The sequence below is a fragment of the Erythranthe guttata genome, chromosome 11 (assembly GCF_056151865.1).
Source record: "Erythranthe guttata isolate IM_541 chromosome 11, IM_541, whole genome shotgun sequence".
Taxonomy (NCBI): domain Eukaryota; kingdom Viridiplantae; phylum Streptophyta; class Magnoliopsida; order Lamiales; family Phrymaceae; genus Erythranthe; species Erythranthe guttata.
The window spans coordinates 2,178,082-2,205,092 of NC_142543.1; the positions used below are offsets into that span (position 1 = coordinate 2,178,082).

At 35.6% G+C, this 27,011-nt stretch overlaps 3 protein-coding genes across 4 annotated transcripts; 1 reads left to right on the forward strand and 2 right to left on the reverse strand.

The window, feature by feature from the left end:
* Positions 1 to 10,373: 10,373 nt before the first annotated feature.
* Positions 10,374 to 11,776, forward strand: LOC105971594 (uncharacterized). The gene is made up of 2 exons (XM_088825143.1): positions 10,374 to 11,224; positions 11,493 to 11,776. The coding sequence occupies exon 1, from the start codon at positions 10,494 to 10,496 to the stop codon at positions 11,208 to 11,210; it is 717 nt and encodes a 238-aa protein (XP_088681269.1). The 5' UTR covers positions 10,374 to 10,493; the 3' UTR covers positions 11,211 to 11,224; positions 11,493 to 11,776.
* An 842-nt stretch (positions 11,777 to 12,618) lies between these two features.
* On the reverse strand, positions 12,619 to 18,082 carry LOC105960677 (uncharacterized protein At2g24330). 2 transcript variants are annotated; one of them, XM_012984873.2, is made up of 6 exons: positions 17,826 to 18,082; positions 16,896 to 17,156; positions 15,771 to 15,915; positions 15,108 to 15,217; positions 13,562 to 14,000; positions 12,619 to 13,177 (listed from the first exon to the last, which is right to left on the reverse strand). In XM_012984873.2, the coding sequence occupies exons 2-6, from the start codon at positions 17,151 to 17,153 to the stop codon at positions 12,894 to 12,896; spliced, it is 1,236 nt and encodes a 411-aa protein (XP_012840327.2). In that variant the 5' UTR covers positions 17,154 to 17,156; positions 17,826 to 18,082; the 3' UTR covers positions 12,619 to 12,893. The 2 variants fall into 2 exon arrangements, with proteins under 2 accessions (XP_012840327.2, XP_088681253.1); XM_088825127.1 differs by lacking the exon at positions 17,826 to 18,082 and having other exon boundaries at positions 16,896 to 17,162.
* An 838-nt stretch (positions 18,083 to 18,920) lies between these two features.
* LOC105960678 (uncharacterized) lies at positions 18,921 to 25,917 on the reverse strand. Its single transcript, XM_088825050.1, has 6 exons — positions 25,294 to 25,917; positions 24,162 to 24,248; positions 22,729 to 22,902; positions 22,551 to 22,637; positions 22,394 to 22,465; positions 18,921 to 20,905 (listed from the first exon to the last, which is right to left on the reverse strand). The coding sequence occupies exons 1-6, from the start codon at positions 25,492 to 25,494 to the stop codon at positions 19,046 to 19,048; spliced, it is 2,481 nt and encodes an 826-aa protein (XP_088681176.1). The 5' UTR covers positions 25,495 to 25,917; the 3' UTR covers positions 18,921 to 19,045.
* Between the last annotated feature and the right edge of the window lie 1,094 nt (positions 25,918 to 27,011).

Sequence of the window (27,011 nt, forward strand, 5' to 3'; positions counted from 1 at the left end):
GTGATTCTTGCCAATATATTGTTTTTTACTTTTTTTTAGTTACAGTTTACTTGTAATAATCAAGTACGCTCTTTAATTTGGTTTCATAACTCCGGTGTAACTTTATGCCTATATTAATGAGAAAAACTCCCTCCATTTGACTATCACAATTATCCGAATTGTCTCTTTTGTTGTTATTTTACCTGTATTTCTATTCTCGTTATATATATTTCTTGTATTGCTATTGGGTTTTTTTTCTTTAAAAAACTACCCTTGTGTAATCTCTAATTGCTAAAAAAAACCGGTTAAAAAAAATGAAATGCTATTTGCGGTCACAAAATTGCTATTCGCGGTTTATAACAAAATCCCCCAAAACTTTTAAAATATCCAAAAACCCCCCAAAACTGTAAATAGCAAAAAAAAAAAAAAATTCGAAAATTCGAAATCAAGCTTGAAGAAGGGTTAGGCTTCGATTTTTTGATGTAATTTTGACTCTTTTATGTGTAATATGCATTGGGTAGGTCGATTACGGAACCAATTTCATGTTAAAAAGCCCTACAAATCGATTTGTAGGGCTTTTTATTTTCGCAAAAAAATGGTCGAACGCCCAAGGCGTGTACGAACGCCCGTTCCGGGCGTTCGTACACGCCTTGGGCGTTCGAACATTTAAAAAAAAAAAAAAAAAAATTTGCACTGGACACCCAACTCGGGCGCCCAAATGCAGCTTGCACGCCCAACTTGGGCGTGCATTGCATGAATGGGCGCCCAAGTTGGGCTTTTACGCGTTTTGGGGGGTTTTTGGATTTTTTTGGAAAGTTTTGGGGTTTTAGTTGAAATAAAGTGTTTTTTTGGGGGTTTTGTACTAATGGTCTTTATGATTTTTGACTCGGAGTGAAATTTGTCATGTACCAATATACATACATTACATGAATGTACCCAATAAATCTCTTATATAAATCATTTTATATTCAAATTAAATATTTTAATTCACCCAAAAGATAGAGCAGAGACCACTAGTTTAATCCATGTCAGACTTTTGGGCAATGGGTATCATCCGTGACATTCAACAGTTCGATCTAGGTCAGAGAAGTGGGCCCCACTAGTTTTTTTTTTTTTTTTTTTGTATAAATTAATTTTCTTAAGTTTATTTACAAAATTAAGATTTTGAGCCTTCATGGTATGTACATATATATTATAAATTAAGAAAAAATATTCATTATACATTTTGAATTTTTGGACCTAATTTGTATGTAAGTAAGAGTTGGTGGAACAAGAGAGCATACTGTCAAATTAAATAATTAGGATTCGTATCATTTTGTTTAATATATGTAATATAGTTAATAAGATACTCATAAAAGTAATTATATATTACTTAATTAAATTCTCTATTAATTATATTATGAATATAATTGAATGATTGAAGGGACAGGGACCAATAGCAGCAAAGATGATGAGGTCAGCAAGATCACGGATTTCACAAAATTACAAAACCATTCCAGCCCCACACGAACATGCATAGACCACCCCTCCCGGCTCCCAGTGTGTGTATATATATATATATATATATAATATATATCTATATCTACATGCATGTGTGTTTGTGCGTGTGAGAGAAAGAGAGATAGTATATACTTGTAAAATGACCTAAATTAAAATTCCTCAAAAAATGGCCACGGAATAGACACGGCCGGTTCGGGCCGGTTCCGGGTCGGCCCGGAAAATTTGAATTTTTTTTTTTTTTTTTTTTTTGAAATATTTGATGAATAAGTAAATTATAGGAAAAATTGGGGTGTGAGGGTATTTATAGGAAAAATTGGGGGGGGGGGGGGGGTGAAATTCAAATAAAAGCAAATAACGGCCGGTTCACTAGCCGTTTTTTGCTTCTTTTTTTTTGATTTTTTTTTTTAAATCCGGGTGAACCGCCGGACCGGCCCGGCGGTTCACGGTTCACCATTTCATAGAACCGGGCCCGTCCCGGGGACGACGGGCCGGTTCGGGGCCCAAAACCGGGCCATGGCCGTGTCTACCACGGAATATATATTATTCTACTTGAGTGGCGGAGAACAATCGTTTCAACATCTCAGCATGTCGACCAGTGGCGGAGCCAGGAATTCGAGACAGGGTGGGCTTAATATTAACGGGGGTTCGGGGGCAGCGCCCCCAATTGTTTTTTTTTGATTCATTCATATAAAAATATAGCACAAAATAACTACAAATTTATAAACTTAAACTAATATAAGCTATACTAAATTACTTGGGTGGGTGGGCTTAACATTGACAGGGGTTCGGGGGGCGCTCCGATTTTTTTTTTATTCATTAACATAAAATAGCATAAAATAACTACAAGTTATAAACTTCAACTAATATAACATAATTTTTTTGATAGATAAGCTAAACTAAATTATTTGGGTGGACTAAATTAAACTATTTGGGGGGCTAATTATATATAGATATAATATATAGTATAATTTTTGAAAAAATGAGAGTGGGCTGGAGCCCACCCTTGCCAAAGGGTGGCTCCGCCACTGATGTCGACTGTCACCTAAGCTAAATTACATATCGACATACCTCGGACACGTGGCACTACGTAATTCTCTATCGCGCGCCATTTTCTATTTATCGAGCTCGAAAAAGACTCTAATTAATCTATGCTAATCTAATTTTAAACATAATATATCCATGTATATAAACACTCTCTATTGAGGTGAATGATTTGTCATATAAGCTCAAAAATGGTGATTGAAATGTCAGTGTTTGGGGGTGAGTGGGCCCCAAATTAAAGCCAATTTGAATCATAAAATGAATGAAGAAAACAACAAGTGAAATAAAGTTGCATGGACAGGTGACTTTATATATCACATCACCTACATAAACAGAATTTTGTTCTACATATTATTGTGTGTAAATATTTAATATGAAATCAGATTTAAAATATTGATTTCTTGTGAAGCCTTCCAATCAATTATTTTATTCTGTTATATATAATTCACATATTAGGAAATTAAATGGGAGACAATTCATCACGTTCAAAAAAGTTATAATACACACACAAACAGAAGTGACACAAATACATTCATTGTACTCCATCAAGCATCGATCGTGTAGTTTGGTGTTATGTTTGATATAAGTTGTTTTAAGAGCTGCTAAATTATTAAATCTGATAATTTTTTTTAATTGGCTGATAAGTATTTAAGTTTAATAAGTTGTTTTAAGAGATGATGCGTTAATTATATCTTATTGGGCCCACGCACATGATGCCCAAATATGGTTTCAAAGTGCCTTTGTCCCGCATTGATTACAAATAGAGAATTAATTCAATTCTCAATTATAATTATTAAAATTCTTTAACTATTTTGGTCATTTACAAACTTTTAATATCTTTTTGTCGCAATTTTCATTTGGAAGAAAACTAACCGGGCATGCAATACGAACAAATTTCTACTATCTCGGCACAATGTCTATGAGATGCTACACATGATGAAAAACACAGTATTGGATGAATTTACACCATAGATCAATGGTGTATGATCACCCGATGTACTCCACCGAATATAAAATCTACAAAACCACATAACTATCTAATTAATTGCGCATTGTTGTAAATAGTATGGAATGTGTGGTTTCCTAACATAACCACTTGATGGTTTTCAACCTCCCACTAGTGTAAACTTCCCACACCTTAGTCCCATGATGTGTGCAGGAAATAACTTCCATGGAACTTCCATTTGTAACTCCTCCTTGTAACTTCCGGTGGCTTACACCTATATTAATGAGAAAAACTCCCTCCCCATGGATACCCACAATTTTCTCTCTACGGATTCTTGTTCTTTGCATTCTCTCATTCGCTCTCCATTATCGTTATTATGTTCTTATGTATTTCCACAAACACAAACCAAAGAGCTAGATAAATAGGCCATTTTACAACACGTTATCAGCACGAAATGCTCGTTGTGATTGTGGAAAGACAATCGTTCGTGGGACTAGGATACTTGAAGAATTTGTGATTCAGGTGCTCGTGAAAAATGAACCATTTTTGGCACGTGGATGCTTGAAGAACTTGTGATTCGAGTTCGTTCGTGAAATGGTAATCTTGTTCGATGAATACAATATATTCTTCAACATTTGGGTTTAAGCGTTTCAAGTAAGCCGTAATCCCTTGCAATTTCGATTTCATAAGAGATGCACTAGATCTATTTAATGGCATGAAATGCATGAAGTACATATTTATCTTCAAGTCATTACTTCATCTATACTGTGGATAATTTCAAAATATGATGTGATTCGTAATTATTGGAAGCATGCTTAATTATGTTAAGTATGGTATAAATATCACAATGATTGTTTTTGGTATGTGGTGTAGCAAATTATTTTATCATTTGCATTCATTCCGGATTCAATGAATAGCGACGATAAATGTGTGATTGTATATTGTCAAATGATTATAGTACCTTGCTGGTTTATTTCATGTTTCGAGGATTTGATATGAAATTGTATTATGAATGTTTTATCATAATATTTTAGAATACAGTGCACTAAGAAGCTTAGGAATAAATATGCACTGTAGAATGAGGGGTGAATATATTTGATGATGAATGTGAAATTGTTTATGTTTCTTACTGAACGTGATTGTAGGCATATTAATATTTTGTTTTCTTGGTTGAATTTGTATTGCATGAATTGTTAGAAAATTTTGCTACAATTACTTGGTCATTTGATTTTAAGATGATCTAATGCACTGCTGATACTTGATAACATTATGGATCTGTTTAGTTAATTCATGATTATCTACCGGAATAATTTCAGAATTAGTTCCTTGAATTTATATGAGATTTTACATGCTATATATTGTTTATATTACTTAGCATGTTATATTTTGTATATTTGACAATTTACAAAGTCTTAATTGCATGAAGATTTTGGTCCATCTCTAATGGAGAATTTTATTCAATTGATCCATATTTGCCATATGTAATTTTGTGATATGAAAATGGTAACAATATTTTGTTTGTCGTTATGGTTTATCGTATGAAATCCATGAATGTGTATGAATATGTGGTGTATGAATTATTAGACCGGAAGTTCTAATATGTGCAAAATATTCATGAAATTGTTTATGGAGGTTACATTCCCATAAAACAATAATACTCATTATTCTATTTGATTTGAGATGAAACACATGAGCAAACTCGAGTTTACCCAACTTAATGTACTTGGTGAAAGTTTTTTTTGGTTGGAGAATGGATGTTAAGATCCATAAGCTTAGTGAGAAATTGAGAATGGTTGTTTTCGAGTATAATTTATTAGGTAAATAAAGCCCAGAAGGCTGAGACTATGTTTCTGATTACGAGATAATTAGATGAAATCCTTCGTTTGGAATATTCATCGAACGAGGGTCCTCATAAAGAATGGGATACCCTGACTAGTCGTTTTGATTACCAAAAGACAATACGCTTGCCTAAAGCAAGGAGCAAATGTTCATAAACGATTTGTATATGACCTTTAAAATCCGAATAGAGCTCAAAATCAGAACATAAATATATGTTTTATATATAGTGGATCTAAGAATTGGTCGCGCACCTGAAGTGCGAGGAACATTGGGGTTGGGTATGCAAATAATAATGCACCAACATCGACTGATTTGGTAGATGTTAATATCTCGTGGAGGCCGTTACTCAACTCCCATACTTGGGCACATCTGATCAAATGATCCAGGTTGGGATATGATTGAAGTGTTGATTTCATGAAATATGCATTATGGTCATTTATGCTCTAGCTATTAGTGTATAGAATTTCAATCATCGCATTTCATATGCTCATGTTATGAACTGTATTCGTATGTGGATCGTGTTTAGTTTATGCTCTGGACCATATGTTTATGTCACTATGTGTTCTAAGTTAATTATTATGTTATTCAGTGGTGTTTGCTTGTTGAATTTATTTAGTACCTGAAGTACTGAATATATATGATTAAATTTATATAACTCTGTAGATATGACATGTGGGGATAAATGTCTGGCAGATAGTGCGACTACACATACTATCCTTAGAGATAAGTCGTATTTTTATTAATTTCATGTCTATTTGTAGGAAGACCTCTTTGATAACTAAATGAGGCACATGTAGTTTTGATAGATGGTTATGGTAATGTCTACATTATGTTATTTTATGGCACAGTTTTGCCCATTGAAGTAGCTCAATTTTTTTCTCCACGTTCCAGTAGAACGTTGTTAAACTTTAAAGATATTTGAGCTAATGGTTATTATGTTGAAATCATTGAAGCCAAGAAATCGAATATATGTGCATCATCTCTAACATGTACGACCAGAAGCGTACATTGGGAAAATTAGAGGAATTTTTCGACACGGTTATGTAGAACCACAATTTGTATGCCAGAAGCATAAGTTGTCGATTGCTCGAAATCAAGTAATTTGATTATATGTCAGCATACGCACATACATATAATGATTCAATTCATTTCTTGGAGGTAATCCAAGGAGATATATGTGGACTATGTATCACCATCTTTAACTAAAATTTAAAACCTAATATAGGCGATCTCTTACCCGCTCAAATTGCGGACTGTCACTTTGATGAGACTGTCTTCCCGCCGTTAGGGGGAGGAAAGAACGTTCACACTACCGTTCCTGAAGAACGGCGTGAAGTCGTGTGAGACGACCCCACATTGTCTCATCAAGATCCCCTACATCAGAGAATTGATACATAGATTAATAGATCATCCATACTAATGTTCCTGAAGAACGACGTGAAGTCGTGCGGGATGAAAATATAGATTTGCAAGTAATGTGCATCGTAACGTTCCCGAAGAACGGCGTCAAGTCGTATGGGACGACTTAGAAATCTGAAAAGAACGTCCATACTAATGTTTCTAAAGAACAATATGAAGTCGTGTAGAACGAATAATGCCAGACTCATTCTCTGATTTGAAAAAGTGACGAGATCTCAAGTAAGCCAGCAATGGCAGATGTCCTAGAAGGACAATTACGGGTAGGCCATCAATCCATGCTAACTAGTCTTGCCTCCCTTCCTAGGATAGGGGGAGCGCAATGGGACCAAATGATTTCTCACCCCCGGAAGTGGATGAATGTCCAACAATTGAATCCGGTTAGCACTAGTATAAATGGGATCCCGCTTGATCCATCTCATAAAATAATTCCGGACTATGGATTCGTCCTGCAGACGAAGTCGGGGGACGCCTAGACATTAATATCCATTCCGTGAATAGTAAAAACTCGGTTAGTTATTCATGCATGAACGAGATGTGGTATTGGAATGAAATGATCATCGATGATAAACTTCCCTACACAGTAGCTACTGAATGTTTTAACGAGTGATTGATAAAAACCTCGATCAATTGATAAGTGTAAACAAATGGATGATGGCCGAAATCAATCCAAGTTGAATTTGATTCCTTGATAAAATGGAGAGTGTAGAGACCAGTAGTTCCTACAACTCCTTGAATTTCACCCATGAGATATAAGTAAGTACTCACAAAGAAAAGAAACGAGATTGGGAGCCAAAAAGCTCATCTCATACCTCAAAGGAGATTGGGAGCCATTAAGCTCATCCCATAGCTCAAGGAATGAAATGAGATTGTGAACCAGAAGATTCATCTCATAGCTCAAATGAGATTGGGAACTAGAAGATTCATCTCATAGCTTAAACGAGATTGGGAGCCGGGAGACTCATCTCATAGCTCAATCAATGAAATGAGATTGGGAACCAGAAGATTCATCTCATAGCTCAAATGAGATTGGGAACCTGAAGATTCATCTCATAGCTTAAACGAGATTGGGAGCCAGAAGACTCATCTCATAGCTCGAACGAGATTTGGAGCCAGAAGACTCATCTCACAGTACAATGATTTATGGGCAAATGAGATTGGGAGCTCGAAGACTCATCTCATAATTCAAAGATTCCTCAGAATACTGAGATTGATTTTAAAGAGGTATACTCTTTCATGGTGAATGTTATTAAATACGTGGTCACAAAGTATCTAATGAGAATCTAGATACAAGTATTTATATGAAAGTTCCAGAAGGACTTCGATTTCCCGAAACAATTAGTTCCAGATCACGGAACATAAACTCAGTTGGGCTGAGATGTTCACTTTAATTATGACTAGAAATATTCTAGAAGAATATAAGACAATTGCCTAAGTGAACAATTGCTCGGAAGAGAATATGTGAACAATAATTGGTTTTGATTGTTCCTATTACTACAATTTATATAAATGACATAAACTTGATTTAGACTAGAAGTCAAGTAAGAAAAACTCAATTGTTGAAAATTTGAGTTCAAGATCAAAGATCTAAAGAAGACTAATTTCTTGTCCCTACTGACTTCAAATTTATCATGTCAATTGAATTTTTGTCCATCAATCGAATTACATCCAGAAGATGTTATGGATAAAGATAAATTATCGAGTAACACCTATAGGAGTTGGAAAGTGGAATAGGTCCAATGATTCATTTCGTCCCATGGAGAAGGACGAGGAAGTGTTAGCACCAGAAGTGCCATATGTAAATGCAATATATGCATTATTATGCTTAACTCCATGTACTCGATATGATTAAGATCTTTCGGTAAATTTATATGATAGACTTATCTCACCTTACTCTATGCATCAATGAATGAGGCGAAACTTGTGGTTTATATTGGCATTGACTAGAAGTCATATCCACAAAAGGCTCGTTCCCAATCCATGGTTAAGTATTGGGAAAATAGCTATGTCTTGGGATCCTATGAAATGTACATCGGTTGTCACTAGATCAAATCATGCATGATGTTTGTTTCACAAGATAGTGAGTGAATGCACTTGGCCTGAAGCCATGATTATGCATGTTCGAGATTCCTGTGAATCGACTAATTACACAAAAGATCCTACGATATTTTATTTTACTGTAATACAGTATGCATTGAGCAAATGAAGACGGGCTTCATTAAAGTGATAACTCCATGTACATAGCTTTGAAGTTTTCTTCAATCAACAACAATAAGAGCTGAAATGATCCAGCAGATCATGATTTAAGTTAACTACGCAAACTTATTTACTAAGTCTTCGCCTAAAGTCACTATGAAAATTCATGTTAAGGCTTTTGACTTGCGTAGATTATACAAGCTCGCTCCCTTGTAGACATCAGGGGGAGTTAACTTGAGGGGGAGTACCCTGTAGGTACTCAGTATCCAGAAGATACCCGAGTGCCCTGTTGTACTCTTTTTCCTTCGTGCGAGGTTTATTTTTCCCACAGGGTTTTAGTTACTCGACAAGGTTTTAATGAGGCAACATTTGTTGATTGAAAAGATTGTGCGTTGTACTCTTTTCCCTAACCGAGATTGTTTTTTTCCCAATGGGTTTTATGACTCGGAAGGTTTTAACGAGGCAACACAAAAAGCACAATAGTGGTTTGATAGGAACCCAAGGGGGAGTGTTGTAAATAGTATGGAATGTGTGGTTTCCTAACATAACCACTTGATGGTTTTCAACCTCCCACTAGTGTAAACTTCCCACACCTTAGTCCCATGATGTGTGCAGGAAATAACTTCCATGGAACTTCCATTTGTAACTCCTCCTTGTAACTTCCGGTGGCTTACACCTATATTAATGAGAAAAACTCCCTCCCCATGGATACCCACAATTTTCTCTCTACGGATTCTTGTTCTTTGCATTCTCTCATTCGCTCTCCATTATCGTTATTATGTTCTTATGTATTTCCACAAACACAAACCAAAGAGCTAGATAAATAGGCCATTTTACAACACGCATAATAATATTAACATATATATATATATATATATATATATATATATATATATATATATATATATATATATATATATATATATACACACACACGCGCGCGCGCATTTCAATCAAGTAAAACCCAACTTATTAGTTTCCTCTAGAAATTTCCACATATAAAATAAAAAAGATCATAGACCCCTAGTTTGATATATATCACATGTTCAACTAATGATAGTAACATCAAGATTGGGGTCGAAGTCGAACAAAGATATATATACACGTGAAAAAAAAAATTAATAATAATAATAATAATAATAATAATAATAATAATAATAATAATAATAATAATAATAATAATAATAATAATAATAATAATAATAATAATAATAATAATAATAATAATAATAATAATAATCATAATAATAATAATAATAATAATAATAATAATAAAAGAAAAAGAAAAAGAAAATCCTAAAAGAAATATATATGAATTCATGAACTTGCATGACAACTAGCAAATTTTGGACGTTCCCTCTTTCTCAGTTCACGTGTCTTGGTTTTTCTAGGGTTTCTATTTTAATTTTTATTTATTTTTTTTAATTATTTTTTTAATAATTTTTGCATGCACACTCTCACTCTAAAATCTGCAAAACTCTTGTCATTCTCTCTCTATATAACACATCCCATTGGCCTCACCACAAATCACAACCAATCCCCATCCAATAAGTCAAGAAAATCACAGCCGTCCATCATGAAACCCTCTTCCCCCAAGAAGATCCTAGCCCTTGTTTGCATCATCTCCATTTTCTCAATCTCCTTTGCATCAACAACTCAAGAAGATCCCACCCTCGAACCAGAATGCGGCTACTGCTCCAAACCCCACCCCAAGAAACCCAAGAAGCCCACTACCCCTGCAGTTCCCGTCCCTAAAGTTCCTACAGTTCCACCTGTAACCGTTCCCAAAATCCCCAAACTCCCACCCGTCACAGTTCCCAAAGTACCCATCGTCCCACCCGTCACCGTACCCAAAGTACCCAAACTCCCTCCGGTTACAGTCCCTAAAGTTCCTATTGTACTCCCGCCAGTTGTCCCGGTGGTGCCCAAACTGCCCGTCCCACTTCCGCCGGTCACAGTTGTCCCTCCGCCGGTGACGGACCCGAAGGTGCCGTGCCCGCCGCCTCCGGCGACGGTGAAGCCGCCGCCGACGGCGAGCTGCCCGATTGACTCGCTGAAGCTGGGTGCGTGCGTGGATCTTCTTGGCGGGCTGGTCCACATTGGGCTGGGTGACCCGGCGGCGAACGAGTGCTGCCCGATAATTTCGGGGTTGGTTGAGATTGAGGCGGCGGTTTGTCTGTGCACAACTTTGAAGATAAAAGCGCTGAATCTGAACATATATTTGCCACTTGCTCTTCAGCTTCTTCTCACCTGTGGAAAAGCGCCGCCGCCTGGATACACTTGTTCTATCTAGATCTTCATATTCAGGTTCAGTAGTGTGTGTGTGTGTGTGTGTGTGTGTGTGTGTTTTAGTGTGTGTTTTTCTTTCTAAAAAATTAAGGGGCAAAAAAGTCTTTTTTTCTTAATAATTAGATTAACGTACGTACGTAGGGTTTAAGATCTTGCATGATTAATAGGTTAAGTTAGTTAAGTTTCTAAAATTAGGTGTTGCTAAATATATATATATATATATATATATATATATATATATATATGGAAAGTTGGCTTATGAATTTTTTTTTTTTTGTGTGTGCAGGTTTGGAGGTAAAGAGTTGTTTGCGTGGTATCGTCGAATCGACATGAGAGGATGTCGATCGGTCGAGTTTGATTTTAATGTTGTTGCTGTTGGTGTTTAATTTTTATGTAAACCTCTAGCTTAAAAGCTGGATTAATTTCCTTTCTTGATTGGGATTATTAATTAGCTAACTTTTTCTCCAATATTAATATTATTATTGTTCAACGTACACATTTTGTATTGTTATGGGGATTGTTTCAATATAATGTAATGTTTGTGGGTTGACAATGAATTAAGCAATCAAACATTGAAGTTTTTCATATATATATATATATATATATATCCTTAATTAAACTTTTGTTTATGTTTGAATGTAGTAAGTACTACAAGCTAAAGAAGGGAATTAAACACTTAAGGTGACGTTTGCAAACACTTTTTCAAAGTGATTATGAGTTTTTTTGGTTCAAAATCAGTTTTTTTAATCATTAATTAAAAAGCTCATAATCACTTTGAAAAAGTGTTTGCGTTACCATCTAAGTCTTAAATACAAATTATTACAATTATCAAAAAAAAAAATATATATATATATATATACAAATTATTAGGTCATTGTTATCTTTTCAAGGAGGGTTACATGTTTAAGTTTGTTTAAGATAATTAACATTTTTCTATTACAAGACTGTCAAGTATGCAGAATTCCCACCATTCTGTTTTTTTGTTCTTTTATGACACGGTTTTTAACTGTAGTGTTAGTTAAATATCTATTAATAATATATACTTTATATTTAACATACAATTACTTTTATAAAATATTAGATTTGAACACTGTAATATACATTAAACTGCTACTATATTCCATCTTTCATTGGATGATGGGGATGTATGTGATTATCCAATGAGGAGCTGACACGATGGTGCTTTTAGGGAATCTTGCAGACAGACATGTATGGCCCAGTCAGCATGACAAAAAATAAAAAATAAAATATTTATTAATATTGAATAATGACATCATCTCCCTGCAGATATTTTTTTTATTAAAACAAAAATAAAGGTAAATTATGCAGTTTGCTGCAAGTAGGAATTTTGGCTGTTGGCATTCCAATCTCACAAAGTGTGTTCTCTATAATTTTTTTCTAAAAAATAAAAATAAAAAGAAAAATAAAAATCATTGGAAATACGACACATCAATCGGTACCATACATTGGAACGAACAATGATGTAAGAGAAAATGATGAAAACAAAACAAAAAAAAGTCAGTCTACTATAATTTGTTGCAAAACAATATACAACTCTTTCATCAAAGTAATGTTTACAACAACACTACTTTTCGCGTGAAAAAAAATAAAAATAAGAAGGGGAAACCTTGTGTACCTTTTCTCGAAATCAATCGACACACACACAAACTCACCCAACCAGATTCTTCTACATTTCAGAGATCTCCTCATCTGCAGCTACAGAGCTGCCGCTCGGAGAAACCTTCTCCTCCTCGGTCGAGCTACCCGCACTCGGAACCACATCTGCAGCATCCACTTCCTCTACAGCTGGCAAGACAGCTGGCATTACAGCTGGCAATGAGGTCGTAGTAGGAGAATCAGAAGCAGAAGCAGAAGCAGAAGCGCGATCATCACTTTGCTTTGGCTTATTCAATGCATGGCAATGTGGGCAGTAATAAGTGATGTATGGATAGTCCTCTTTCCTTGCAAGCCCTACAAACATTACCAAATAGCATATTAAGGCCTCGTCTGGTTGCGGAGATAGAGTTAGTCAAGATAAGATTAAGTAAGAAGCCCCAATTGCATTATTCAACCATGTACTGTCCAATAAATAATCTCCCTAAGAGCCAAGATAAAAATAATATTTCCGGGTCGACCCGGAAATATTATTGGGTCAAACATCAAACAAAGTCCAGTTATTAGTTAATCATGGCTAATCTACCCAACCAAACGAGACCCAAGTATTAACTACTCCATATTAGATCATGGTACAAGGTTCGAATTCTGCCATTTCCCTTACTTTCTCATCTATAACAGTAATTAAATTCAAAAAAATTATATATATAGAAATATTGCACCGAAGACTTTTGTATTTACCGTTGTGCATATAGCAGTTTCCGCAAATAAGTGCGTACGATTGGGTAGGATCCTCTCCCACAAGCAAGGCAGCAAGTCGAGCAATCCATCCACCATCGTTTGAGCTCGAACTTGTTTGAGGGTGATGCTCGACAATCAGCTGCCGCTGCTGTGACATGTCAGCAATCTCATCAAGTCCAGCACGGCCAGTCATTAAATCTTCATGGCGGTTACGTGGGGACCCACTATCGATGCTACTGGTTTTAGAGTTGGAGTGTGTCCTGTGGCGAAGTCCACTACTTGTTGTTGCAAGTTGAACGTCGCTGCTCTTTCCAGTAGTGGGAGCATTGTTGAGGTTACCTTCGTCTGACAAATGTATTCTGAGACCAGAATCTGAACCCAGCTTGTGTGCCAGAAAGGTGGCTGCTGCTGCCTTGGCTGCTGGATCACGGTCATACTTCTGCACTGAAGAAACCACGTTAAGAATCTAATAATTTTTCAGAGATAATTAATTACAGAGAATTACTTTAAACACCCGTGTCTTTTGTTGCAATCTAACAACTAGACCTTGTTACTAATGGTTTTAAGTCGAAATGACGAGGGAAAAAGTTGAACATACAATTTTGCCCTCTCAAAATGGTCTGCATACCCTTGCTTTCGTTATTTTGTGAAATATGATGTATGTACTTTGAAATAGCATTATACAATGCTACTAAGTAAATAAATTCATTTAAATTATAATTATAATTAACCGAGTAGTGTATAGAAAATTTATTACATAAAATTTCTTGCATTTAATTTTCCTTGTCTTCTATATTTTATATTTCAATGAAGGCGCAATATAGTTGATATCATCAAATATTATGTCGAAAGTTTACTCAAGAGTTTCCTTCAACGACAAGCATTATGATTATGGAAGATGATGCTGGCGGAAGACGAATATAATGGCACTAAAACTATGTCTAGATCTTAGTATCATGAACTTAAGTTTGGATTAACTTTTGGCTTGATCATGTTAAGAGTGCCTTAAATGTAGCAGACGTCTTATTATTTTATCAGGATAAAACCACCTGGGGTCTAAATGTTAAACAAAAAGGGATGTAACTGTAATGAGACAAACCTCAAGAGTGGTTGCTGTGATTCAGAAAAAAACCTCAAAAAAGGTTTGCGTTTCTTTTATCGAAGGGCAACAGAGTTATTTTAGGACAATGTTGAAGGTTTCTCTGATAGACACTCAGCTCGTGGTACGAGAGGTGCATATAATTTTGGAAAGCTGGGGGAGGTGCACCCGTATTTAGACAAAAGCTCAGGGGAGGTATCTATAACAGACCTTAATGTTTGAATTAGCTAGACAGGAATTGAATATATAGACAAACCTAATACGAACACCTACATAGGTAACTATTTATAGCCTGCATCTTTTAACTATCACTTCTCGTTCTAGCTTTCAAAAATAGGAGACAGGGAACTCCCAAAAGAATGCAAAAACGGCATAGTAGAGCGAATTCATACAAGGTGTAGGTTCATCAATACAAGCAGAAGACAATAGCCAGCTTTCGTTCATTACCTGTATCAGCTGTTGAGTGTGGTAATAATTTGATTTCTCTTTCAGTTCATCCATCTTTTCTAGTGCTTCAGCCTCAAGCCTTTTCAATGTCTTCTCGTCCATCCGGTCACCTGTGAATAATATTTTTCAATATGTAACACCATCAATAGAGATACTGATCTTCAAGGTTGCGCCTCAGAATGTTTCCACATGAAAAATTAATGGCCCAAAACTGATTCCAGTGAATCAAATACAGAACAGAAGCTATAAGCAGCGACACGGAATTTATTACAATCATTTTGACGTCCCTATGCAACAAGGGTCATCGCATGCATAGGGACGTCAAAATGATTTCCACGCACCTTCATATGTTTCTATAGTTTAGCTTTCCCACATGGCCTTGACATACCCAACCTAGATGAATAAAATATAAGGATTCCTGACTTTGGATTTTGTAAGCAGCCTACTCAGCAAAAGTGTCACAATGAATGAAAACAAACTCACAACTACTTAAGCTATAAAAACACTCGGGGACATGCTACAAGGACTTAACTACTTTTAGCACCATATAAATGAATGGATGAAAATTGGAAAAATAAAAGGATAATATTTCCATATAGTGGAAAATATGAACGAAACAAAAAAGGATAAAAGTTAGATTACAAATAGCAATGATATACTTACGGATCCTTGTGTAACTTCTAAGAGCTGAAAATGTAACAACAGAAAATACTGGCAGCAGAAACATAGGTAAGACTCGTAATGCCCTCATTTTCCAATTCAACTCTACGGATCTTGTGGTCATTATAGCATAACCCACTGCGATTATCTGAAGAAATAAAAAAAATAATAAGTAAAATGCAATGCTTGGGTTCACCAAATCAACAAGCAACTGGAAACAATAGAGCCCCGGTAGTTATCAATATAAACTGTGAAGTATGATTTACATGTTCTATCTATCTATTCAAATACATGCGCGCATATACAAAAACATAACATCATATATGTATAATTTATTATATATATTCCCCAATCTCATTCCCCACACCACACTCAACCCCATCAACCTTCGCACATCAACACATCCCTCCCCTGCCCTAAAAATGATTACTACTCTATTTTCAGTATTTCTAACATAGAATTAGAGATCCCAATTTATTAGTATGCACCATATAAATATTCTCTTAACTCTAATTATTAAAAGTTTATAATGTCTTGCTGCAATAAAAGACAAAGACCATAAACATTTGGTGCATACACAATAAAATCACGTGATTTCCACACATCTTCAGCCGAAAACATTTCCCCTACCGTTCCAATTTCCTGGCAGAGAGCGCTCTAGCACCGAAGATTATGGATAAGCATAATGAAAATTTATGGTCTCCCCAGAAACCATGTAGATACATGCAGTAATTATTGAAACAGTCAAAGTACGTAAAGATCTTTCAAATCATAAGGATTTGAACATGGAGAAAAACCACCACAGGGACTAGATAGCAAAACTTTAGAACAAATCATATGGAATGAGGCCTGAGAGTTACATTTAGAAAACACAGTACCACTATACAATTTTTGCAAAGAAAAGAAAACATAGTACGTTACTTGCCAAATGTATCGACCAGGATTAAGTAACAACAATCGCTATAAGTATGCTTGGAGAAAATGGTTTTTTTGCATCAACTCAGCTAGGTTATGAATGTAGCAGCAATCCAAAATACTTTCACAACATACTGATAGTTGAATGATGAGATTAATGTAACTTGATACTTTATAGGCGATCAAAAAACTATAATGAAGGAGGTAGTTTACCTCAGAAAGAACAGAAAATATAATGAGATTCCTAGTCATTCTTCGAAAACTGTTAGAACGCCTTTTCATTCTGGATCGAATGGTATCCTCTTCCTTGGATATATATTGCAATCTCTTTTCGAAATCATCCCCTTTTACTCTAAATAGTGCACTCCATAATCTTGATAGCACTCCTTTCTTCTTCTTCTGTGTCTTCTTAATCTCAGGATCTTTAGACGTGACAGACTCCACGGCGTCATTCTTAGATTCTCCAGCCATTTTCTGCATATTACACCAAGTTAGCAAATTACCTACATATTACATGTCAAGTTGGAAAGAGGATTGCTTCAAGTTAATATATAGTTAACGCTAATTTTTGTGGTTTTCTGAGTCCTCAAACAAATCAGTTTCTGACTGTGTTTCTAAGGAAAGCATTAGCAATATTTTTTTTAGTTCGAGCTCGAGCTCAAAATCGGGCTGAATTCAACTTAGCCAAGCTTCCAATCGGACCGGTTTGAAGGGAAGAATCAAAGAAAAAATTCCACCAAAGATTAAGCATTACAACTCATGAGATTAAGCTGCGTGCAAATCCCTTACACTGGCTGAATGGCATAGTTTTCGTACCAACCAGGGCTAAAACTTAATGCGTAAGAACCGGAGATCGTCCATGGATCGGAAAGGAAGAAAGAAATCAAAAACATTACAGCACAAATTCCAAATCCGAAACGAAACAAACTCAAAAAATGGAATCGATATCTAAAACATCAACAGTTCCAATCAACAACAAAATCGAAAACCTAGATCGACCAAACATGTAAAACTGTACGGTTTCAATTCCACAAAAATCAACGAAATCCGGACCAATTAGAACAAACACAAAAAACGACAAGATCGACCATTTACACACATTTCGTGGTAAACCCTACGGTACAACAGCAATCATTGGTGTACCTTAACCCGAGAAGGCGCCGATGGGCTGAAAACGGATTGTCGAAGGAGAGATAATTTCCCGGTGGCGCGTGGAGTTGTCAATTTTGCCTTTACAGAGAACTTTGGGAAAAATTACTTGCCTAGAGAGGAAGAAAAGGAGCCCTTTCTTTTTTTCTTGAAAAAGCACCTTGCTCCCCACGTGCGCATCACGTTTTCTGATTTTTTTTATTTTTTTTAAATAAAAAGAAAAATTGTATATCATCCCTTTTTTTTTTAATGGTTTTATGAAGTAAATGGCTGAAAATGGAACTAAATTATTCTGACACTCAATTTTATATTGTCAGTCAAAAATTCGTTTTAATTCAATTTATTAAACATAACAATACAAATTGTTTACATAAATACATATATGTGTTACATACGATATGAATTTCGGATCTAAATCGAGCTCGATTAGAAGAAAAAATATGTTATTACACGTAACTCTGAATTGATCAAACTCGTATTTATTTACACACGAACTAATATAATATAAAAAATTAAAAGTTGCAATCATTCAATTTTATTTAAGACATAGTAACTTCCAAAAAAAGGGGGGTAAATAGCATTTGATCCCCTTATACTTTCAATATAAGCACATAAACCCCTGTAGTTTGGACTTTGTACATGTGACTCCCTTGTACTTTTAATATAAGCACATAACCCCCATCTGTTAAATAATCATGCTAGTTACAAAGATGACATTTTTGAAAGTACAAGGGGGTTGTTTGCTTATATTACAATAGAAGGGGGTCATGTGCTATATTGAAAGCACAAGGGAGTCATTTGCACGAAGTTCAAACCACAAGGGGCTAACTGCTATTTAACCAAAATAAATAAATCAAATGCCACAAAAGAAACATGTAATAAGAAAATTGATCTAGTACTTAGTTTTTCCATCTCATGCCCCTCTATATGACATTGAATCAAAACTACATCTCTTGTAATTGTAGAGATGGGGATGAATCTGCTGCAATTCACTAAAATAAAGCCACACCACCACCACCAATTACTAAAGCTAAATGCAAAAACTTCTTAATAATAATTTAAAAAAAAAAATTAAGAAAAAGAAAATGTAAAAAAACTTATTCCCTGGACTGAACTATATATATGTTACAAATCCCTTTTTCCAAAGGAGATTGTCAATCTAGCATCTAACTCAGAATGATGTGCCAATTAAATAAATAAATAAAACATAACGATCAAGAACCACCGTTTTGCACCTTTAAACCGCTCGGAACAAATCTAACGGCACTGTGCCGTTTCAACTTGGCAAGAGCTTCGTTTATCTTACCTCGCTTTAGATCCAAATAAGTTGCAGTGAGTATAGCTTGGGGGCTGTTTGGTATGTCAGATAATGCCTTCGTCACAAATCGTTGAGCCAGCTCAAAGTCTCCCAGCAAAGCGAAATTGGCAGCGTAATTAGCACAAAAGATCCCACGTGCCTCTTCGGGACTGGAAAACACAGGCACCTGCGATTTACCAGTGGTCACACTATTCGAGTCTTCACTGTCAACCAGTTTTTCGGTTGTCCACTTTTCACAGTCCTCTCTGCTATACGGGAGCTCAAAATTGTTTCCAACAGAACCATACAACAGCAAATATTCGGAGGCTTCGTTTGGCCGATTAAGCAGGCATAAAGCCTCGGCTGCGTACACGGTTCCCAAGAAAACATACATTCTTGAACATTCCGGAAGTTTCAGTAGCGTCTTTGCTGTCGTTAGGGCTTTCGAAGGATTTCCTAGTGCAAGCTCTACGTAAGCCAAATCAGCAAGAGTGGCTTGCTTTAACATGTGGATTTCCTTCGTACAGATATACTCGTAATCGGCAACACATTTCTGCAAAGATGCATTCTGGTTGGTTCCACCCTTTTGTTCTTTCACTTCACCGTTCGAATTAACTTGATTCAAATCACCACTTACACTTTTGTGATTCGTATGTTCACTTTCCTCCATACTGAGGGGCGAACCAGTTCTAGAATATTTTGCCTCAAACGAGTTCAATAAATACAAAGCATTGACAAGACACTGCCATGCAAAAGTCATTGAGAGATCAAGCTGTTCTTCATCAGCTGGAAATAAATCATCACCATTTGGCGAAGAAGACCCATACCTCAGAGCAAGCTGCCTCCATTTCCCTCTTCCAGTAACATTAACTCTAACACAAGATTTGTCTGAAGCAGAGGAATTCGATTTTATCAGTCCCTTTTCTTGGGCCATTAGACAGCATTCGGCAATCCTTAGCCACAGAAGAGGTCTGTTGTAAAAAACAAGACTGGCTTTTTTAAAACAACGAGCTGCGTGGAAGGGTCTCCCACAAGCCAATGAATACACGCCGCAGTTATATAATATCAGAAGGGATTTATCCCAGGATGCAATTAGAAGTTTCGGAGGCTTTTCCTTCAGCACAAGCGAGCTGTTCTTTAGGGCTTTGGAGAAGAACACACCCGACGTGTGGTGCTTCCCTAGTTGGTAATAGATGCACCCGAGGTTGTTGTAGTATATGCTAGAGATTCCCATTTCGGTGCGATTGCTCGATGCCATCAAAAGCTTGATTGCTTTGCCGTGGTTCCTTCGAGCATATTCGAGTTGCGACTTCAAGTAAAGAGCCATGGGGTAATCTTGGCCACGAGCTAAGTTCATAGCCATCTTAAGTTCACGCTTGGCTGCTTTGAGATTCCTCGTAAGAAGCAAAAAGCGAACCTTGTAAAGATGCAGTTTGAGCCTTAAGTCAACGACTGATAAGGGCTCCTCTGATTGGCTCCTTGGATGGTCATTGGAAGATGCAATACCGGAAAGTCTTTGAAGATTCTGTCCAGTGATGTTCAGAGAAGATAGCAAATGCAACGGATCATCTTCGAGTGCTTCCTCGGATAAAGTTCTAGTTAAAGAATTTTCCAATGAATTTGCAATAACTACTGAATCGGGGTGAGAAGAATCAAGAATGGATGAATTACTCGGAAGTAGAGTGGATTTTGACACTAGTAAAGATTGGTGTAGTGCTGAGGTACCATTCTCTACTTGATTAGTCACGCTGATCTTCTCCATGTAGCTTATCACATCCTGAAGAATGAAATTTAACTGACTCAGTTTCCGTGAAAAGAAAGAGTGAAATTAAATCTAAAAGCGGCTTTAACTCAAGTGACATCAGCAAAAAGAAGTTAATATTCACACGAGAAGCATAAACGGCGGAGTAAATTTGCTGCCTTCTAATTATAGCAAGATCCTATTTAGTATTATACATATTTCAAGTTTATACAGAAGAGTAGCCCATCAGAGAGAAGCCATATACCAAACCAGATCAAACCAAAAAACTATACACAGAGGACTCGACAATTCAGACAATTAACAGACATGAAGTTAATAGACACATCAACCCCGTTCAACTTTAGTAGGATTATAAGGGTTCAAGACATAATAGTGGGAAATTTATTTGATCATAAAACGAGAAAATGTAAAGGATAATAAGAAATACAAGTCATAGAGGGATCTTGTCAGATGCTGTAAAAATAAAATCATGGTCAGAAAAATCTTCAGCATCTTTCCATGTCAGATAAGGTTATCTGGTTCAAAAGCAATAGAAACCATGAACTTAATAGGAGGTATCGACTTCAACTTAAATCACCATGCTCTATACATTTGGAATATCTTCTCCAGAACTACAAACTAAGCAGCATTACCGAAAACCAAATGAATAGCTGCATTCTTCAGACTGGCAAAAGCATGTCAGACAGCCAGATTCACATTGCAACTTAGTAATAGATTTCAAAAGTTCCGAAACAAGAACAGATAAGAGATATGACGGATAATGAGCTTTTTGATTAGCTGCAAACAGCTTAACCACAGCAATTGAAAGATATGTTTCCCAATTGACATACTATAAACTTTTTTCTTCCTAATGTGGAAAAGAAAGATAGCATAATATAAAAGCTACACCTCTGATTACAATGTCTTTCTTAAGTCCAGACTGGAAAATCAAAACTAAGATCCTCTCACTGCATTACGACAGTATTGTTGTTCAAATGAAACAATAAACTTATTTCTACAGGTTTAGAAGGTTTCTATCGTATCTTTCATTTTTCCAATAATCTAAATGTTTATTCAAGCACATATCATCTATTAGGGACTTGTAATCAATCTGGCCACAAACAGCACCAATGTAAGCTATGGATTAGTTTCCCACAGGTCAATATAGCATATTGCCAAATTGTAGCAGCATATTGGACATTCCATGCCTCCGTTCACAGGGCGAGATGAAAAACAATGGGTTGCTTAAGTAGCAAGAATAGAATGTATTTTGGGTTGCCTCTATTTAGTTGAAGTAGACCAACCAAATGTTTTTTTTGTGTGTGTGTGTAAATTTTTTCGAGATAAGACAAATTACTTCTCTTCGACATCAAAACATCAAAGATCTTTCAGTTAATACAATGTCAGTGGTGGTGTTATCATTACATATAATAAACAATATTTTTTTCTCCCATTCAAATATTGCGACTGTCTAGCATCAAACAAAGTGATCAAATAAATCTAAAGGAAGCAAAGGGGACTTACAGCAGATCTTGATGCATTGTGAGAAAGCAACGAAACATCCAGCAACAAGAGGCATATACGAAGGGCTGTTCCCTGCATGTTACCTCGTAAAAATTAACCAATAAATCCCATCACAAGTATCACTAAATGTGATTTGTGATTAATGTGCAATTTTCACCTCATCAATTGGTCCGATATTCTGATACAATGTGTCCAAATATGAGAATGATTTTGTGTATTCATGAAGATGGAACCAGATAAGAGCCTGCAACCAAATTAATCATGGGACATTAAAACAAAGATAAAGTGTCACCGTCTAATCAAGAACCAGCCAAACCAATAGAAGTATGACATACTATGTTGAAAACTGCCACCGAGGTGTCAAACTCGCCACTGTAAGCAACTGATGAAGTAGAAAAATTGTCCGCTGCATTATTATTTTCCAGCATGCCAGTCATAGGTTTTCTTCCATCATTGCTAACAACTTCTAAATGCTCTCCAGATGTATGGGCAAGCTCCTCACTTTGTTTCTAAATAAAGTTGGAAAAAGAAACAAAAGAAACATAAATATAATAACAGTGGAAATCCATTTAAATCAAAGCTTCTGTATCCACAATATAACACCACATCAGGGGGAAAGAAGACTCCGGTAGAAAATCTTGACACGAGTTAATAAATGAAATGTTAAGTTTCTAAGAAGAAGAGCGTCAGCAATTTTCCAGTTCCATGCAATGGTAAAGACAATTATGTTTGCCACCCATACTAGGTTCAGCAGCGCTTATCATTTCAGCCTGATCCTAAGAAAATATGCAACCAGTCCATAAGAAAATACTTTGCATTGATCCTCGCTTTGCAAAAATGATTAAGTTGCTAGAAGAGTATTTTTCTATACTTTAGAATTATTGCAATTTATTCTTCATTGTCAACGTGGGATGTTATAATAACCCAAAATTGGACAAAGTAGTGATTGGGCCCGAAAGGTTAGGCCTCGTCAAAGTGACTATCTCAACAGACTTCACTAGCAATTATTTTGCAATTGTACTCACTTAGGCGAAAATTATTAAATGAAGTTACTAGAGGATTCAACATAACAACTAATAAACCATTCCAATTTTCACCCACAACCATGAGGGATATTACAAAGACATACCAGGACCAGTAAGAACGTCAAAGGCATAACAATTCAAAGCATTATAGTATGCTATTTGCTACAAATTGAGACACTCAAAACCATCCATAACATATAAAGCAACTCCAAAAGACCATCATACTCTAGAGTCATCAGCACATTCTAATTTCTAACATGCTCTGTCTATTTTAAACACCATAACAGAAAACTCAAGGAACACAAATCTTTCAAGCCCATATGTTCTCTTTAAGAGCATCCACAACAAATAATTCCAATTAATTAGTCCTTCTAAGATCCACAAATAAAATGGGATGAAATAGTTCAAAAAAAAAGGAACAAGAAAATGACTTGAACTTGTCATAATTGCCAATCTTTCCATCGCCATTTCATACTAAATGGGTAGAATATGCTCCTAATTTCCTTCATCTATCGGTTACTGACAGAAGTTGCCAGGGGTAGTGCAAACACAACCATTTTTCTCATCTAATTGAAGCATCAATCTCAATTTGGCCTTCGACCTAATAAGAAAGCTAAAATACTACTCATTTGTCAAGTAGAGTTCACAAATGATACGGATAACATCCCGATACAGGTGTGCATATGAACAAGAAACGATCACATCCAATTCAGATGTGATTGGACTACAATAAAAGTACAAACCTGGACATTTTCAAATACTTCAATAAGCCTTTGAGGATCTGAGTAGCCGTCTTGAAAGTTTGCAGCAATGGCCATATTATGACGAACCTAAAATGTAAACAAGAATAAAAAAGATGATAAATCATACATCAGTTTGGTTGAAACTGCAATTGCAATACTTTTACCTCACATCCATGTTTATAAAGACAAAATTCAATCATCTTTGGATATTAGACTTGAAGATAACAGAAAATCAATTGTTAGCAGCAATGGCCATATTATGACGAACCTAAAATGTAAACAAGAATAAAAAAGATGATAAATCATACATCAGTTTGGTTGAAACTGCAATTGCAATACTTTTACCTCACATCCATGTTTATAAAGACAAAATTCAATCATCTTTGGATATTAGACTTGAAGATAACAGAAAATCAATTGTATCAATGGGATTTCAAGAAAACCTTAGTCATTATCCTAGTCAGTAAAGGCTTATCTGAGTCAGGTCATGTTGGACATTCAAGTGATTTGTTTTTTAGGTTCCTCTCTTCTTTGAATTTATGGTTTACTTATCAACAAGTTAAACACACTTTGACAATAGCAAACAGGATCGTTCAATCTTGGTGCTTGTGTAACTTGTAAACAGAGTAATCCGTGCAGACAGCACTCCGTATGAGATTCAAAAAAAAGTCTAGCGAAAAGAGTTAACAAGATTGTTGTAAGAAGAAGATATCAAACCATGAAAAGCACCTCGAGGAATATCATAAAGGTAGAAAGTAAAGCTTATGGAAAGACCTTATCAAATATGAAACAATAAAAGCCAACACCCTATAATCAATCCAACGCCTACTAACAATTCTAGCTGAAGGAATTTCACCGCTTCAAAAAATTAAAGTTTCATGCCTATTGCATCAAGTGATTTTTTTTTCATAAATCTGACAACAGCAAAAACACGGGTATAAACAGAGCCATCTTCATTTATAATGTTCAATTCACTCCAAGTTTATGCAGTATGCGCTTTATCCAAACAATCAACTTGAATTCTGAGGAATAAAAGTTCAAAAGTTTAAATCTTTATCTCAAAACCCAGGCAGCAAAACGAAGATAACCATGAATCGACCTAAAAGAAAAAGTAATAAAAAGAATTAGTTACCTTCGGATCGTCCCCTTTCTTCTGCATTATCTGACCCAAAATTGCCAAACAGTCAAGAAATTTCCCAGCCTGAAAAAGCAGCGCAGCCTCCTTAGCCAGCCCAGCCGCAACCGTCATAGCACCGTCGTCCTCCACCTTCGCCGCCGCTGCCGGCGACCCATCCGCCGGGGGAAATAGCAATGACGAAGATGCTGAATCCATTCGTTCACAGATCGACGATTTGCAGGAAGATACGAAAAGGAAGAAAACCTCTAGCTTCGCAAAAAACCCTCAGTCACTGTCAACTTCAAAGTTCACATTCGAATCTCGAACGCATTCAAAATGGAGCCCCGAATTTGCTATTAAGGGTTGTGAATTTCTTAAACCCTAACTAAATAAATAAATAAAAATGGAGCAATAAATATGTATGCAAAAATGTATGTATATATGCGCCTTTGTGAGTGTTGGCTTCGATTGCGATGCGTCAATTTCTAGAGAGAGAGAGAGGAGAGAGAAAAGTAAAATGGCGAAGAAAGAGCGAATATAGAGAAAGAAGAGAGACGCTTTAGACGAGATGGCCTTGGGCAGGGATACGGTGCTATGGGGTGTAGCTTTGAATGAGTAAGGACCGCTGATTTCTCAACCATTTTGGATTGCAGATTATGATTTAAATGTTTTTTTCTGTTCAAAAAAAAAATTTGGGTAAATTACAAAAAAAACCCCTGAACTTAGGCTAAATAATGAAAAATACCCCCACTTATCCATAATAACCAAAATCCCCCTCCAATTAAGTGTTGATCTAGTTTTTTAACAGAAAATGTGTGTTAAATAGGTCATAACGAAATTGTGTAAAGTCTATTCCCTGGAATTAAAAAAAAATCCGTGAAGGGTTGGTGTAAGATGGAAACAAACCTCAGGGGTTTTTTTATAATTACGAATAGGTGGGAGCGTTTTTCATAATTCAGGGTGGTTTTCGTAATTTACCCTAAATAAACTAGTACTTTTGGAAAAAGGAAAAAAATAGTTTTCTATTTCTCAAGTGTAAATTTAATTTTAATTATATTCCAAAAAAAAATATAGAAAAAACGGAAATCTGGAATTTTTTAAATTTGAAAGAAAAATCTTGTTCCGAAATCGAATTTTTCGGTTCAGAATCGATGGACATCGAAAATTTATTTCCTTTTCGCTAGCAGCATAAGATAATACACGAGTGTTTATACTATAAATATATTTTTTCGAAAAAAAAAAGGATGGATTTTTGGAATTATTTTCGAAAACTAAAATCAAATCGAAAAATCAAAAATTCATATAATATATATATATATATATATATATATATATATATATATATATATATATATATATATATATATATATATATATATATATATATATATATATATATATATTCTAAATTCAAAAAGTAAAAACAAAATGGAAGAAATATGTGTTCATGTGCATGTATGTGTGTAAAAAGGGTGTCGGAGTATGTGTATATGTGTGTGCGCTGCGGAGGGCCGGTTCTGAGGGGAGGCGAAGTAGGCGGTCGCCTAGGGCCCCCGAATTTTTACGAAAATTTGGGGCCCCCAAATTATTATATTTACACTTTATATATTAGTACTTATTTTTAAAAATTTATTATAGATAATATTTTGGAACATCGGTTCTAAAATAAATTTAAGCTAAATGATCAATAGATATTTTTGCAATTTTCCTAACTTTGGGGCCCCTAAATATTA